Source organism: Pteropus vampyrus, unplaced genomic scaffold, assembly GCF_000151845.1.
Source record: "Pteropus vampyrus isolate Shadow unplaced genomic scaffold, Pvam_2.0 Scaffold157, whole genome shotgun sequence".
Classification (NCBI taxonomy): domain Eukaryota; kingdom Metazoa; phylum Chordata; class Mammalia; order Chiroptera; family Pteropodidae; genus Pteropus; species Pteropus vampyrus.
Window position 1 is genome coordinate 1,823,790 of NW_011888938.1, and position 15,988 is coordinate 1,839,777.

Consider the following 15,988-nt stretch of genomic DNA (forward strand, 5'->3'; position numbering starts at 1 on the left):
GGAACCGTCGGTTTTGACCATCAGGGACTGGGACACGACAAGTGACAGGGACGATGGGTCCTCTTGCAGTGGGACTCCAGCCCACGCCACAAGTGTGGGGGGAGCTGACCTGCGTCTCCATCCCCAGGGCGGCCTTGGAGGCTTTGCTGAGGTCTTCACTGGGCGGGGCGGTAGATGTCACCAGAGATGCCCCACGCCAGGGAGGGAAAACAGTTGCGTTCTGCATGTAGATCTTGATTATGGGCCCTCCTAATGTTAAGTGACCTTTCTGTGCCAGGTGTCGAGGTTCGAACAGCCCATCCTCCCTTTCTCCCCAAACCCTGTCTGCACGTGGCTTCGGGGACCCCAGACAGCAGGCCTGCCTCCTCCGCCCGGCTTCTCTGGGTCTCCAAACCACTTCCTTTCCGCTGACTCCCCCCGCTCAGTGGTCCCTTTGGGGTTCGTGGCTTGACTGTGAGGACTTCTCTGAACGCCAGACCCACATCTGAGCACCCAACGCGCATCTGCACCTGCTGCGTACAGAGCGAGTATCCCACCTCCTGTCCCGCCTTCCCGCCTGTCAGGGCGGCTCTGCTCCCGGCCCGTGAGGCAGACCCTGAGGCAGACCCTGAGGCCACCCTGACTCAGTCCCCACATCTAATCTTGAGCGAATCCTGTTGGCTCTTCCTTCAAACGTATCCGAGACTCTACTCGACCTATTCTGACCATCCTGATCCTGTTGTAGATTTTAAAACACCATCGGAAATGATAACTAAGCGCGATGCAAAAGTAAAAGCAGGTGTAAAAAGACATTTGGGGAAGTTAAAACGTTACACTAGCTGATATCATGGGACTCATTTGGGGGGCGACGCTGGCATTGTGCCACGAAGAGTGTTGCTTTTCTTAGCGGGGGCCACAAGTATTTAGGAGTGTCACGAGGTCTGCAGCTGACGTTCAGATGAATTTATAGGCGCAAGAACAAACTGCAGGACGGGGGCTGCACGCTGTCCTATGTGCCACCTGTGTAACGTCTCCAGGGGTTTGAACATCCTCCCAGCGAAAAGCTTGGGATCAAAAGGCGATAAAGACCAGGGTTTAGCCACGCGCGGAGGCCCCTGGGGTTCTTGACAGGTGCAGTGTGGCCAGGTGTGAAGCCGCCGCACGAGGCAGCCGGTGAGAATCCCGAGCCGAAAGCCCGTGTCCCCGGGGCTGCGGAGGACGAGGCGGCAGGGAGCTGCTTTACTTTAAAAGAAACAGCTTCGTTTCCCAGCGAGGACAGTGGCACTAGCCCGGGAGGGTGGAAGTGATGAGGCGGGTGCTCATTTCTCAGGTGTTTAGAAAGACGACCCAGACCCCACCACTCCGCGCGGCACTCGCCTCTCGCCTCCCGCCTCCCCCACACGTGCTTCCGCTGTCCTTAGTGGTCGAGTCACTTCTGCAATTAAACTGTTTCAGGAAGGGATGGCCACCCATCCCATCAATGGGGAAAACGTCCCCAGCCCGCCCCAGACGCCAGGGCAGGAGCCAGGGCTGGGGCCCAGGCAGCCACCTCTCTGGTGCCTCTGCGTGGCCCTGGGGGTCTCTGGGACCTAAGATGGGTGTCAGCTTGCGTCCCTCCCTGTCCGAGGCTGGATTGTGGGCTGTCACCTCCATACACCGGGACGATGGTGACCCTCATGAGGAGATAAAGCACACTGGTGTTACGGGGGAGGGTCGAAGCCCCGGCTCTTCTGCTGTGAGTGTCCCCACTTTCTCAGGGAACCCCGGCAGTGGCGCTGGCCTACTGTTCCATCTAGATTGAGTCCCGATGTCTGCCACTTCGCTTCCCAGCTCCGCGGCCGTGGGTACAACACTTCAACCCCTTCCCAACACGTGCCACTGCTCCCTGAAATGCATGTGACAAAAGCACCGACTTGGGGTGCGGTGACAACTAGAACGGACCAGATGTACAGGTGCACAGGAAGGGCGGTTTTTCATTCACCAAATAGCAAAGGACCAGGTCCCGGGCAGTCCTAGGCGACGGGAACACAACCATGACCCCAGACTGACCGAGTCCCCACTTGCCCAGAGCCCCCATGGGAGGAGGCTGACCTGGAACCGCAGGCTGTCCAGGAGCTGTGACTCCCACAGCCGCTGGGAGATCACCGGTGATCCCGGCCCAGTCAGGTCCGAGCGAGAAAGAACCAGCCAACGCCAAGGGCGGCTCTGTTTTTATTCGACAGTCTCGCTGCAGAAAAACAGCCGGAACGTGTACACGGACGCCCTGCCGGCCTGTGCGCGACCAGCGGCACCCCAGCCCTGCAGCGCCCCGCGGGGCGACGCGGCGTGGTGGCCATGCACGGGGCGCCTGGCCGAAGGGCTAGCACCGCCCACTCAGAGCACCCCCCATTTTAAACGGCAGGCTCAGGTCATGTCCCCGGACATCGGGCGCCTGCCCTGCCCCGCTGTGAGGTCCTCGGCTGGGCGAAGCGCCCTAGACACCTCTCTCACCAGCCAGCCGGGAAGGCAGCGACCAGACGTGACTCGGGAAGACTGGGCCACCCTGGTAAGGGCCGGGGGAGCTACTTTCCCCCGACACCCCTGGGTGGGCTGTCCCTGTGCCGAGGAGGTGCCCAAGGAGGCCACAGTGGCTCCCCAAGTGGAAACCAAGGCTGAGAGGAGGGAGGCTGGGCGGCCGGAAGGGGGCCCTGGATTTTGTTCCTAAGGCCCTGGGCTGGGGCACGGGAGGCTCAGGGGTGCTCCGTGGGGCCAGGGCCGCTGGCGTGGGAGTGGGCAGGGGCTGCAGCCTGCAGGGGGCCAGCGCTGGGCTCCGGGGACGCCAGCAGAGGGGCCGAGCGGCCATCAGCGGCGTCTGTGTCGAGGTCCAGCCTCCAGTAAGCTTCGCACAGAGGCAGATCATTAGCTTCGCAAAGACTGGAGCTTTTCCACCACCAGAAACCCAGGGAGACAGGAGCAGGCAGAGTGGAAGCCGGCGGAGGGGAAAGCGAGACAGAGCAGAGTTAAGAAAACGGGCCGCGCCCCAAGCCGCCCCTCCCCGCTCTCCGCTGGGCTGGCCTGGCTGAGCGCGAGGTGCGTGGGGGGCCCTCTTGCTTCAGGGGCCTTCAGCATCCTAACGTGGGGAGCCTTCCAGGACCAGCAATGCAGGTCTGTGTGACCTCGGCAGCTCCCTCCACTCGTCCACTGCGTGTCGTCCTGACTGTCACGTGGCTGTCCTGCTCCTGCAGCCACCCGCACCCCGGCTCCAGCTGCTCACTCTCCTCCTGCAGGGAGCTGCCGGTGTCACCGGCAGTGGCACCCAGCGTGCACAGCTCCACGTGGTCTCTCTGTGGTCCCCATGCTTTACGAGGACCCTGAAGGCAGGCACCCTGTCTCATTCCTGGGTCTGCCCCTGGTGTCCCACCCTGTACCACTGCACCAGCTGTGCGACCTCAAACCGGCCCCTCAGGGCCCCGCGTCTAACACGGCTGCTGGAGGACTTGGGGTGCGGGAGCGGAGCGCGGCCCGCGAAGGTTTCCGAGGCGGGCTCTGCAGCGGGACGGACCCTCACTTCCTCGCTGGCTCCCCCCCCGACGTCCCGCACCCTGCCTTGCTCCTCGTTCCCTCCCTGTTTCCCTCCTCGCTCCGGGCAGTGCTTAGTCTCAGAAACCATCCTGGGCTCAGAGCAGCGGCCCCCGAACAGCAGAGGGCGAGAGGCAGAGAAAGAGCAAGTGACAAGCGGAAAGCATGCGGGCAAGCGCGGAGACGGGCCGAGGGGCCGCGGAGGGCGGAGGGCGGGCTCAGCGCGGGGGAATCGGATGGGGCGCACGCTGGGTCACACGCTGCGGGGACGAGTGCACAGCCCGCAGGCCGCGACTCAGCTGAGCCCTGGCCACTTACAGGCGCTACGGACAAGGGAGGAACTCGGCCTCCTGAGGCACCAGGGACAATGGCCCAAAGCCCCTCTGGGTGACCCAGAGACTGACGGGGCAGAGTGTGAGTGGGAAGCCCGGAGCTCAGGCTCCCTGCGTTCCCCCTCAGCCCTGCTGAGTGACCCTGGGCAGGTCCCCTCCTCTCCGCCCTTGACCTCAGGAGGCAGGGCTGAATTGCCGTCCTGTAGCCGCTTAGCCCAGAGGCCCGGCCCTTGGACATGACGGGGACAAACATGAGGATGTGAAGGAATTCTGCAAAACCAGCAGGGCTGTGAGCCACGTCCCCAGAGGGGTCTGAAACCCCCACTCAGGACCCGTTTCTTACGGCCTGGTGTGTTAGGAGGTATCACCACAAGTCTGCTGAGCTGATGGGTATCAGGGACCGGGGGGCCCCAGGATGCTCTGGGGAAGTCCAGAACGGCTCCAACTGGGCAGTGACACACTGTCCCTTCCCACAGAGGCCAAGAGGGGCAGGGACCATGAGGGGTGGCACTGAATCTAAGGCCGGGAAACCAAGCCCCAGACCACAGACCATGCTGGCTCTGGGCATCTGTGGCCTCAGGATTTAAAACCTACACCGGACACAAGAAGGACAGGTTTGTCCGGGCAAGGGCAGAAGGGGGTGCGACCTCCTTGTCTGCTGGACCGACTCTTGGTTTCCCAAGCTAACGGGGATGGAGGGGTGAGGCCTCCCAGCCTCCGGCCTCAGTTTCCCCATGTGAATTACACTCGGGTTTCCCGGGTCCCTGTAGCTCAAACGACCGCAGAGGCCCCACGAGGGCCGGGCTGACGAGTCTTGCCCATTGCTGTGGCCCCGGGCCTGGCTTCCAAGGCCATCTCTGCTTAGGCTGTCTCTCTTGCTCCCCAGGCCCCCTCCCCGCTGTGGGGTTCGGTGATGCCCACAGGGAACGGCCTCCCTGGGCATCCCTGGTGTCCTGGGCCGCCAAGAGGAGCTAGTCCAGCCTTGTTTAAATATTGACTAAAAAGCTAAAGGGAGCAGACAGGTTCAAAAAGAGGCGGTCGGGACCCCAGGCAGGAACGCTGGCTCGGGCCTCCCTCCTCCAGGCGAGGACCCCACCCCGTGAAGTCCTGTGGTTTTCACCTCGACTGCCCGGCCCGGTGCACGGTGTACATTGTCTGCCGATCAAACGCTCTGACCGTGAGCTCTGCTCGGACACCGGGCGCCGGGCTCCGCTGCCGAGACCAGGCAGGGTCTGGAAACACGGGGCCTTCGCGGCTGCGGGGCCAGCCGCGCCGCGCCTGCTGGCGGGCCCAGGTCCGCAGGGCCGGCCCTATTTGTACCTGGACGAGTAATACTCCTCCTCCAGCTCGTAGAGGTCGATGGAGACCTCGTCTCGCAGGGCGATGAGCTTCCGGTCGCATTCCTCCTGCAGGGCACGGAGCTGCTGGTTGCGCTGGTCGATGGCCTCGTTCACCGACGGGAAGTCGTTGAGGATGAGGAACTGCTTGAGGTCGGACACCAGCTTCATCAGGGACTCTCCGGCTCGGACCTGTGGCAGTCGGAACGGGACAGGCAGGTAAGAGCGTGACAGAGCCCTGCCTCCATGTGCCTGATGCCAGCCAAGCAAAGCCCTCAGTTTCCTCATCTGCAAAGTGCAGCTTCACAGGGTCACTGTCAGACATAAGTGACAGAGTTAGAAGGCCAGTTACCAGAGGACAGGGTCCCCGGCACCCTCTTCACCTGCATGAGACGCTTCCGCGGCAGCCCCCGGAGATGGCGGGTGCCATCGGCTCCCCGGTCCCCACCCTCTCTTGGCCCCTGGCTTCTGACCCGCTGCTACGGACCTCCAATCACACAAATTGTGCAACCACACATTCTGCTTCTCGAAACCTCCAAGCCCAGGGAGAAAGCCACCATTCCGTTAACCTGCCCTGCCCTTCCTTGGGGGCGGCGTGCCTGCCAGCTGGGCAGGTCCCTCTGGGACCTTCTCCTATGGGTGTTCGTCCGCAGACACACACCTCTGGAAACACTGGGGAGATGTGCTTGTTCTGTGATATCAGAAGGGACCAACATCCCATTTCATTCGGCAATTTGCTTTTGCCTTCGTGATGCATCTTGGAGAACTTTCTCATCAGCAAGAAAGGGCCGACCTCTTTCCAAGCACTGCATAGCACTCTACAGCAGGGGACCTAACTCCCCGGGGAACAGACAGCCACCGGTCCAAAGCCTGCCAGGAACCTGGCTGCACAGCAGGGGGTGAGCGGCGGGCGGGCGGCAAAGCTCCATCTGCATCTGCGGCCGCTCCCCAGCGCCAGCATCACCGCCTCAGCTCCGCCTCAGATCGTCAGGCGTTAGATTCTCATGGAAACGCCGGTCCTTGGTGCCAAAAAGGTGGGGGACCACTGCTCTACAGGACGGATGTGGCCAGCTATCTGCCCACCCCTCACACGCTGCCATGAACAGCCCTCCTCTTGAGGAGAGTCTCCTGAGAAGCGGTTTGCCCACCACCCAGAAAATCCCAGTGGGAACCCCAAGGCGCTGGAGCCCGGGCCGGGCCCTCCGCCTGGTGACTCACGATGTTGGCGGCTCGCACGTGCATCTCGTAATTGTCCTGCTCACCCTGAGTGGCTCTGGACACCTGTGTCTCATCCTCAATCTGAGAGTAAACAAGAAAGCCTGGCATCAGCAGGTGCCCGGCCCACAGGTAGCAGCACACCCACCCCCGCACCCCGCCTGTCTTTCTACGGTGGGTGCTGCTACCCAGACCTCAGACAACAGTCAGCTTCCCTCCCTCGTTCTGCTTTGTCAGGATAGATGGACGCCTACTTACTCCTGGGCCAGGTGCACGAAGGCCTTGGTCCAGTCTCTTTGGGGTGTGGAGTGTCACTACCTTGGGCGCTCAGTAAACTGAGTGGATGAGTAAAAGGATGATGTGTTAAGTGACTATTTACTGAGCACTTCCTGGGTGCCAGGCACCGTGTTAAGCCCTTGACCATCGTTATCTCACAAGATTCTCAGAAACCTGGACAGCACAGTTTACAGGTGGGAAAGACCAGAGAGCATGCCAGGTGTGTCTCGGGTGGTAAATGCAGTAGTCCTTCCTGACCTCCCTTGTCTGAGGTCCAGGCTATTAATCCACCTGGACAGGGCTTCCCCAAAGGCCTTGCACAGGCTGGGGTCAGGGCCAGGCTTCCTGGGTTCAAATCCTGGCTCTGCCAGTTATTAGCAGAATGATCTTGGGCAAGTTACTAAATCTGGTGAGCCTCGGTTTCCTCTGAAAATGGAGAGGACGGTGGTACCTGCTTCACAGGGTCTTGTGAAGGTTAAATGGGACGGGACACAAATAGCCCTCCCAGCACCGCCCGATGTGTAGTGAAAGCTAATCGGATGCCAGCTGTCATCATCATCCTTCCTGCTCAAACAAGCCTTCCGCGTCTGCAGCGGTCCTGCGAATCTCCAGGCCCCGCGACCCCAGCGCTGACTGTCCTGCCCACCTGTGGGGCCTTCCCCAGCTCCTCTCCCTGACCGCACTCACTCGCAATAGCTATGATGTCCCGGTCCCCGTCAGGCCCCGCGGTAACCACTTTACACAGAGAGACTCATCCAATCAGCGCAAGGCCCCTCTGATGCAGGGGAAACCGAGGCGCCGAGCCAGCGAGTCCCCATCCAAACCCATGGCTAGTAAGTGGTGCGGGATGTTGAACCTGGCGATTTGACTAGAGTGCCCTCCAGCGGCCTCACCAGGACCTGCAATTAGCCGGTTTCTTTCATCGACCCCCCTGCTGCTCTCCAAAATGTTCTCCCCAGGGAAACAAGGGCCTCGCCTGGGTGTTCCCTGCTGCGGTATCGCCACCACCTGGCACACAGCACTCGTCACACTGTTGACCAGAGCAGGGCAGTCACTCAGTTCATACAGTCGGCACTCTACGCGCCGCCCCTTCCCTTGGTCCCTGGACGGGCAGGGGACCTGCCGGCCCCACCCACCTTGGTGGTCTTGATGATCTCGGCGAAGTTGTCCATGATGGACTTGACATCATCCTTGAGCCGCTTGTTGTAAGACTGCAGCAGCGTCTCCTTGCTCTGCGGCAGGGCTCTCTGCTGGGCCATGGCGGGGCCTCTGGCAGGCAGTGGGCGGCGGCCTGGGGCTAACGGTCAGCACCTGCGGCGCGGAGCCTGGTGTGAGCCGAGTCCGGGCCAGACGCCCACCCTCCGTGCCCCACCTCGGCAGAACGCGCAGATCTGCAGGGATTCCCTCTCGGCCGAGCGAACTCGTCCGAGCCATTCGCGCACAGGTGCGCCGCGGGGGTCTCACGCCCCCTCCGCGGGCGAGCTCATCCTAGAGCCCGCAAGCCCCGATTCCTCCCAGGCCAGGCCCACGGACGTCCGCGAGAGGCCCGCAGGTCCCCACTCGCCCCACTCCTGCACCCGACAGGTCCTTGCGACTCTTCCCGCTCCACGCGGCGCCTGCGGCGCCGCCTCCCGAGGCCTCCGCCCTCCCCGCGCCCCGCCGCGCGGCCCGACGACCCAACTCGCGGCCTTTGAACCATTCTGGGGTCGATCACAGGGCCACCCGCCCCGCCGTCCCGATGCCCACACCTGCTCGGCACAGCCCGAGCCCGGCGGACTCGTGGCCCGGGCGGGATCGGGGGTGGCGTACGGAGTCCCGGGGAAGGCGCGGCTCCCCGCCGGCCGGCCGGCCACGGTCTCCACGCCCCTTCCGGCCTCACAGACCCACCTCGCGCTCTAGGCAACGCCCCCCGCCGGAGGCCCGAGAAAGGAGTCCTGTCGCTTTAAATCTGAAATCCCGCGCAGGCTCCAGTTGTCGCGATCTCCGAGGTCGCATACATATTTCCCACAATTCCCTTTCCTTTCTCTTGCCTCCCGCCGCCCAAGATGGTGAGTAGCTTCGCTATTCGCGTTGCTAGCGCTGCGTTCGCGTCTATCCGCTGCCATCCTTCTCGGGGCGCGGCCGCACGGGGGCCCCTTTACCGCCTGGAGGAAGGAGAGCCCCGAGAGGGCCGGCACGGGGGCATTGGGTCGGGCTAGACTCCCCGGCGACCGGGCCGGGGCGGGAGGAGGATCCGGGGGTCGCAGCGCCGCAATGCGGTGCGTGCAGCAGATGGCGGCCGAGGCGCTCAAGCGCCCCGGGGGCCCCTCGCGGTCCTGGGAGCCTGCCTGGGGGCCTTCGGCGAGGGGTTCCGGGTCCCCCTTTGCTGCTTCTGGAGCCGGACTCCAGGGGCGTGTCTCCCCGGGGCGGGGGTCACCGCGGCAGCGCCGCGGAGTAACGTGGCCCTCAAGGCTCGTGCAGATGATGTGAGAAGATTTGCTGTCTGAGTGACGGTGCGGACATACTTAGCCACCAAGATCGCTGATGCGCGAGCAGCGGGCGTCGCCGGCCGCCTTTGTCATCAGGGAGGCGGCCCGAGCCCCACCGCTCTCCGGAGAAACTAGTGGAGGAGGAGGTGGCGGGTTCACTGGGTTTTCTTTCTCCACAGCCTAAGGGAAAGAAGGCTAAGGGGAAGAAGGTGGCCCCGGCCCCTGCTGTCGTGAAGAAGCAGGAGGCCAAGAAGGTGGTAAATCCCCTGTTTGAGAAAAGACCCAAGAATTTTGGTATTGGTAAGTTGAATGAAAACGGTTCAGTTCTGGGTGACAAATGGTAGTCTATGGGACAGAAAGCTACGTTGCGTGTTAGCAGGTTTCACTGGGTTTGGAGTGCGGGCTGCCTGGATTGGAACCCTATTGACCACTTTCTGGCTGTAAACTGAGTTCAGTTCTTCTCCCCTCGAGTGGGGGGGCAGTGGAGTTACAGGGTTCATGGCCGCCTCCTCAGCGTCCCAGCACGCCTGGGCCCTCTGCTCAGTCATGCCGGCCTTGGGGGTTCAGTTTGGCGGTCGGGAAACCAGCTCTCCCAGAGCAGCATGCTGACCGCAGGCTGGTGTGCGCCTCGTCTGCTTGTTGACTGGGGACAGGTGTCGCGGGCCTCCCCTGTGGCGGCAGGTGTTTGTGCAGATGATGTAAAAGAATATTTGCTATCTGAAAGACGGTGATGACACTTGGAACCACCAAGATCGCTGATGCACCTACACCCTTCCGCGGGGCCTCAGTTATGAACTTGACAGGGAGTTTGAGCCTCATTCAAGCGTTGCCCTTTACTTCTCAGGACAGGACATCCAGCCCAAAAGGGACCTCACCCGCTTTGTCAAATGGCCCCGCTACATTCGGCTGCAGCGGCAAAGGGCTATTCTCTATAAGCGCCTGAAAGTGCCTCCTGCGATTAACCAGTTCACCCAGGCTTTGGACCGCCAAACAGGTGAGGTTCTGTGTCGTAAAGCCAGCACGGGGAAGGGACTTCTGGGTGAGGACACGGTATTTGTCTTGTTTTTGGCAGTACTGGATTAAAATTTAGGTTTGTTTAGCTCCTAGAACATAAAAGGTGGTGTAATTGAGGTCATGTACGTGGCCCAAGATTTTTTGAAGCACAATTGGTGTTCAGGACAGTGATCTAACACTTGTTAAGTGAGAAAAATTAGAACTTAGTTACAAACCTAAACTAACGATTATTTTCCCAGCTACTCAGCTGCTGAAGCTGGCCCACAAGTACAGGCCGGAGACGAAGCAAGAGAAGAAGCAGAGGTTGTTGGCTCGGGCTGAGAAAAAGGCCGCCGGCAAAGGGGATGTCCCCACCAAGAGGCCACCTGTCCTTCGAGCAGGTAAGTGGCCCCTTCCTTAAAGATGAGCGTGGGGCAGGCCGTTGGCAGTGATGCATGAATTTCTTCACCTGGAATCCCTGTGAAGAGTCAAAACTCGAGCTTTTTAACCCTGAGCCGTAGCCAGCCCCACCCGCCCTTGGGTCCCCAAGTGCTCCTGCAGACTGGTCGTGTGTTCTAGGCGTCAATACTGTCACCACTCTGGTGGAGAACAAGAAGGCCCAGCTGGTCGTGATTGCACATGACGTGGATCCCATCGAGGTAGGTTTGACTTGCTTTTTAGCGTTGACTGCTGACCTCCGATTGGGTCTGTGTCGGTACTTGGAGGGTAAAGTTGAGAGGCTAAAGTGGGGTGACAGCTTTTCATTTGAGGACAGTACTGACAAGGGATCCAACTTGTGGCTCTTGCAATGATGTGAATTTTTCACTGAATTAAACTTTGAAGTGTAAGTACATGAGCTTTTTAACCCTGAGCAATTGCCACCAAACTAGCCTTTACATCATTGCTTCCGGGCAAAATAGTCTGAGCTAGCGCTGTCTTCCAGCTGGTCGTCTTCCTGCCTGCCCTGTGCCGGAAGATGGGGGTGCCTTACTGCATCATCAAGGGGAAGGCCCGGCTGGGGCGCCTGGTCCACAGGAAGACCTGTACCACCGTTGCCTTCACGCAAGTCAACTCGTGAGTACTCAGCATGGCCCAAACTTCCCAAGAATCAGGAGGGGACACCTCCCCCATCCCCTGTTCACTTCATCCCTTAGGATTTTACTCTAAAGACCATGTTTACCTGCACCTTTGCCAATGATGGTTATGAATTTCTTCACCTGAATAAACCGTGTGGTCATACTGTAACTGAGGCAAAAGGCTTGTTTTGGAGCCAAAAAGGAAGTCGTTCTTGTTCTCTGGAGAGCACCCCAGGAGTCTGACCCACATCTCCCCTCTGCCTCGATAGGGAAGACAAGGGAGCGCTGGCTAAGCTGGTGGAAGCTATCCGGACCAATTACAACGACAGATACGACGAGGTAAGCAGCAGCCCTAGACGGTACAGCGTCTCGGGTGAGTCAGGCCGTTATCGGACTGGCTCAATCTGAGAAGTTGTGTTTGGGGATCAGCTCGGACCGACCAAACAGTAGCATGAACTGACTCTGAGAACCTCAGAGAGCGACAGGCCACTCACTGCTGCTCTTGTCGTTGCAGATTCGCCGTCACTGGGGAGGCAACGTCCTGGGCCCAAAGTCGGTGGCCCGCATCGCCAAGCTGGAAAAGGCTAAGGCGAAAGAACTGGCCACCAAACTGGGCTGAGACACTGCCACGTGTTCTGTACATAAAAGTAATAAAAATTCTTTCAGCCACTGTCGATGGCACATTTGGGGTTGGCGACTTGCTTTATTGTCAGTAAGTTTGGGGTGGTGGCGAGTACATTTTCAAACCAGGGCCCTTACTCTCCACAGGGCGGGGGCTCAGACCTAGCGTGTACGTTGCTGTTACCTCAAACTGCTCAGTCACATGTGGACTGACTCTGAACCCCGAGATTTTCCGATCAACTAGTTAGCGAGTTCACTCAGGTGGAAAGGCACAGCACGCGTGGCGATGCGTGTATACGTGTACCCAGTGGTTGCAGCTAATCTTGTCACGTGCCAGGGGTCCGCCGTAGGAATTTCTTAAACCACAGGTACGATGTGGCCGCACAGAGTCCATACCTTGGGGTTAAAATAAAGTGAACAGTGAACAGGTTCTGATGGGGGCGGTGGGGAGCGGCTGCAGACGGGGACTCACCAGGTGATGATGTACTGCATGTGCTCATTCCTCAGGGTCACCCTGGTTTGCCCTCCAATGGGTCCTCCAGGGACTGTGCTCTCTGCGGAGACGTGAGTTCAGTGTCCCTGGTCTCACAGTACCAGCTACTTGGTCACCTGTTAACTTGGAGCCTTCTCAGCCCTTCCCCAGAGCTGTCACTTCAGTAGGACCTCTGATGCATAACCAGCCATGCCCCTAGCCTTCCCCCCCGCTCCCAGACTTGCTAGAACTGTCGCCCCTCCTCCAATGCTAGGATGGAAGCAACTAGATGCCCAGGGTTGTGAGGAAGGTGAGCCTTGGCATTTACTAAGGCTGCTTGGGGCTGGGCTGGGCTGGGCATGACATACTGAAGTCGGCATCAATTAAGATGGGCTCGGCGCCTGTGAGCTTGGCCATGGCCTCTAGGTCCCGGTAATGCCAGTGGTTCTGTTCTGGGTTGTTCTCAGGAACAAAGGGCTTCCTGGTCTCCGTCAACCTCACCATCCCGACCAGGTCCACTTCTCCCTCCACCTGAAGGGAAGATGCTCTTTGGGGCCCACATGGGGACGGGTCCCGCCTCCCTGAGCCCTGCTCACCTGAGGGACGAGTCCATGCCCCGTACCTGGCCTTTCTGCCTCGTGTCAGGGTTCACTTTCTTCCTCGGGACAAACCCTCTATTTACCAGGATGGTGATTCTACAGGAATGAAGGCAAGCCAAGCAAGCCATTTCAGGTGGGGAAGGGGTTTTAGGTAAAGACCACCATGAACAGGCGGGCCTGGCACCCACGAATGACGTGTGGGAAGGGTTCACAGGGGGACTCGGGACCAGCTGTGGGGTGCCTCCTATCCCTGGAAGGTTAGCCCCCACCTCCACCTTGTGCCCGCCCACTGCGACGGGCAGCCAGTGACCTCGGCCAGGGCTGGAGTTCAGACCCCTTGAACCACTTATTGGAGCAACTGCCTCATGTCCCTGCCCCCAGTCTCTCCTAGCCAGGGAGCCACCAGGGGCACAGTGGGGCCCACCCCAGACCTAAAAGCAGGAAATGTTGACAAGGGCCCCAGGGTGTCGGTGCAGACACCGGAAGCGCAGCACCCCTCCGGGCACACCCCCTTTCCCTGGACTCCAGGTCTGGCCCACTTAGTGCCTCGGGGTGTCTTTCCTGACTTGACCCCCTATCAACTTAGCTGGGAGTTCCCTGCTCTCGCCACCTGGTCATCATGCTAAAAAGTTAATTTGCTTAATGACATCAATTACAAATTTCAAACTCTTCGAAGAACTGAACCCTTCTGGGTATTTGGAGTCCCCAGGGTCTTCCCAAGACGGGCTGCGAAGGAAAGGTGCAAGTCAGTGCCCCGTGTGCATGTGCAGGCCGCTCGGCGCCCAGCGAGTCCTGCTCACCCCAGGTCAGTGCAGTGGAAGGGGGTGATGACGTGGGCACCGCTCTGGACTGAGGGCTGGCCGGCCTCCCGGGCCTCCCGGGCCGGGTCCACCATGGTCCGTGGCATCATGTACAGCTCCTTGGAGTGGTCAAAGTGCCCCCTGACCTTCACTGGCCTGTACTCCAGATTTTTCAGTTCCATTGGGCTACATGGGAAAGGGGAAAGGGGAGAGGAGTCGAGGCGCAGCCAGGCTCGCGGGTCTGGCCGGAAGACGCCCTCGCACGGGGCTGCAAACCCCAAGACCACATGGCAAGCAGGAGGCGCAGGGAGCGAGTGCCCGCCAAAGGGGAAGTGTCCTTTGATGCCACACGGTCCACATTTTCAAAAGAAGTGAGCACCCGTGTGAACTTGCTTAAATGTGGAGGCCGACACGCCCCCTGCGAGCACCCCGCTTGCTCCCCTGACGGAAAGCTTTGCTGACTAGAGCTGTTCCTCCAGGACACTGCTTTGAAATGAGGGAAGGGCACTAGCATCGTTTCAGGGCACTGTTTCAAAATGCCACTGTCACTTCAAGACGTGACATTGCCTGCTTCACCTGTCAGCTAAGAATTACTGTCTAAGGGGGCCATCGGCACTGGGGGCTCCCTCGGGTACACTGGTCCTGAAAACGGTGAAGCCCAGGGCCACAGGCAGCTTCCCAAGGGCGGCGGGGTACCAGGAAACCCAGCAGGACCAACGATCTCAAGGGCTCCCATCTGAGGGCCAGGCTCCACTGTGACCCCCAGCGAGACCAGCCCCAGGCCGGCAGCCCCACACTCACTCTGCCGGCAGAGGGACAGGCTCGGCCATGACTCTGGACTCCAGCTCTGCGATCAGCTTCAGCTTCCACTTCCGACGCTGGACCTGTGGAAACGGACTAAGCCCACGCAGATGGCAGCAGAGTCGAGAGCTCGGCGCCCCAAGAGCTAGGGCCAGTCTTTACCTGCCATGTCCCCAAGCCAAAGGCAGTCACAGGGATGAGAAGCAGGAACCACTGAAGGAAGGAGTCTTCTCTCACGGCAGATGCTTCCGCTGCGGGACTGTCACGCCTGCTTGGCGTCCAGGCCAACCCTAGGAAGTTTTACCACACCGGGGTGGGCTCAGAAGCCCCAGAACGGATGCCTCGAGAGGACCCACCAGTGCTGCCTGAGAGCACGCACAGGAGTGAAGACGGTGACCTGCCGTCAGGAGCCAGCTAGCAGCACCGGTGTCCCCTGGCAACCAGCCCGGGGCCTGGAACATGGCACTCAGTGGGTGTTTACTGAATGCTAGGGCTCGGTGCTGGCTCTGCCAGCAACTTGACCCCGGGGAAATCCACGTGACCACCCCATGCCTTCGATGCAGGGGGACGCTGAGATGCAGGAGCACCGGCCACTGTGCCTTGAGAGAAACGTGACAAAAGCTCAGGTTTACAGAATTACTAAGGGGGCTTAACAGCTGCCTCTTCACTGCTCAACCTTAAAAACATACAACAATGTACGCAGACAGCACACGTAAGCTCTCAGACGGTGCATCCTATCAAGTGACAGCATCGCGGGCCTGGGGAAGGTGAAAAGCAGGCCGGGGCAGGCTACCAAAGCACCCTTCGTGGGTGCACGGCGCTGGGCTCACAGCGTATGGCCTCTGCTCCAGCCCGCAGGCACCGCGCGAACCGACTGGATGCGCTTTCCTTTAGGACCCCGCCACCTGGGTTTCCATCTTAGGCTGGCCCTCCTTAGGCGGACGAGACGTCAGGGTGTTGCTTAACGTCTCCCGCCGCGTGTGCAATACGGCGATGCGACAGCAGGCAGCCCTGGGACGGCCCTGCACGCAGTCGAGGCTCCTTTAAGAGGCGCTGGGTGTGATAAAGGCGATCAGAGCTCATCTGCACGCGCACGAGCCCCTGCACCGTGGAGGACACGGCGGCTTTTCCCGGACGAGTCCTCACCTGCGCGCGAGGGAGCCCCAAGGACGCGCCTCCTGACGGCGCCAGCTGGGACCTGCGGAGGGGCCAGGGGCTGTCTGAGCAATGCCGGTCGGGGGGGCGGGGGCCGCGGCCGCCGAGAATGGGGAAATCCAACAGCAAGTTGAAGCCCGAAGTTGTGGAAGAGCTGACCAGGAAAACCTACTGTGAGTGCGCGCCCCGGACCCCCGCCCGGCGCCCCGGCGCCCCTCCCCCCGCGCTCGCGCTTCCTCCCCCAAGTCCCTTGTCCCCGCTGCGGCCCCGCTCCCCACCCCCTTCAACGTCGCAACCCTCTTTCGG

The 15,988-nt window shown here is 60.5% G+C and overlaps 4 protein-coding genes and 5 non-coding genes across 9 annotated transcripts in view; 7 read left to right on the top strand and 2 right to left on the bottom strand.

Moving 5' to 3' along the window:
* Positions 1-2,172: 2,172 nt before the first annotated feature.
* On the bottom strand, positions 2,173-8,576 carry MED22 (mediator complex subunit 22). Its single transcript, XM_011369941.2, has 5 exons — positions 8,446-8,576; positions 7,834-8,008; positions 6,425-6,505; positions 5,190-5,398; positions 2,173-2,898 (listed from the first exon to the last, which is right to left on the bottom strand). Exons 2-5 carry the CDS (start codon positions 7,954-7,956, stop codon positions 2,709-2,711), a joined length of 603 nt encoding a protein of 200 aa, XP_011368243.1. The 5' UTR covers positions 7,957-8,008; positions 8,446-8,576; the 3' UTR covers positions 2,173-2,708.
* A 14-nt stretch (positions 8,577-8,590) lies between these two features.
* Positions 8,591-11,923, top strand: RPL7A (ribosomal protein L7a). Its single transcript, XM_011369940.2, has 8 exons — positions 8,591-8,745; positions 9,345-9,465; positions 10,010-10,159; positions 10,419-10,559; positions 10,738-10,817; positions 11,102-11,232; positions 11,504-11,573; positions 11,749-11,923. Exons 1-8 carry the CDS (start codon positions 8,743-8,745, stop codon positions 11,851-11,853), a joined length of 801 nt encoding a protein of 266 aa, XP_011368242.1. The 5' UTR covers positions 8,591-8,742; the 3' UTR covers positions 11,854-11,923.
* LOC111745575 lies at positions 9,153-9,225 on the top strand. The gene has a single exon (XR_002782704.1). It is a non-coding gene; the product is annotated as a small nucleolar RNA SNORD24 (small nucleolar RNA).
* Positions 9,854-9,928, top strand: LOC111745574. Its single transcript, XR_002782703.1, has one exon. It is a non-coding gene; the product is annotated as a small nucleolar RNA SNORD24 (small nucleolar RNA).
* On the top strand, positions 10,602-10,677 carry LOC111745570. Its single transcript, XR_002782700.1, has one exon. It is a non-coding gene; the product is annotated as a small nucleolar RNA SNORD36 (small nucleolar RNA).
* LOC111745571 lies at positions 10,962-11,034 on the top strand. Its single transcript, XR_002782701.1, has one exon. It is a non-coding gene; the product is annotated as a small nucleolar RNA SNORD36 (small nucleolar RNA).
* On the top strand, positions 11,347-11,413 carry LOC111745573. The gene has a single exon (XR_002782702.1). It is a non-coding gene; the product is annotated as a small nucleolar RNA SNORD36 (small nucleolar RNA).
* On the bottom strand, positions 11,918-14,816 carry LOC105298586 (surfeit locus protein 1). The gene is made up of 6 exons (XM_023536482.1): positions 14,690-14,816; positions 14,528-14,610; positions 12,950-13,022; positions 12,696-12,858; positions 12,328-12,409; positions 11,918-12,251 (listed from the first exon to the last, which is right to left on the bottom strand). Exons 2-6 carry the CDS (start codon positions 14,554-14,556, stop codon positions 12,182-12,184), a joined length of 417 nt encoding a protein of 138 aa, XP_023392250.1. The 5' UTR covers positions 14,557-14,610; positions 14,690-14,816; the 3' UTR covers positions 11,918-12,181.
* Positions 14,817-15,791: 975 nt separating this feature from the next.
* The window catches only part of SURF2 (surfeit 2), a 4,746-nt gene continuing 4,549 nt past the window's right edge, over positions 15,792-15,988 (top strand). The window contains exon 1 of the mRNA XM_011369998.2: positions 15,792-15,855. Within this exon, the coding sequence (XP_011368300.1) occupies positions 15,792-15,855 (64 nt within the window). The remainder of the gene's footprint in view (positions 15,856-15,988) is intronic.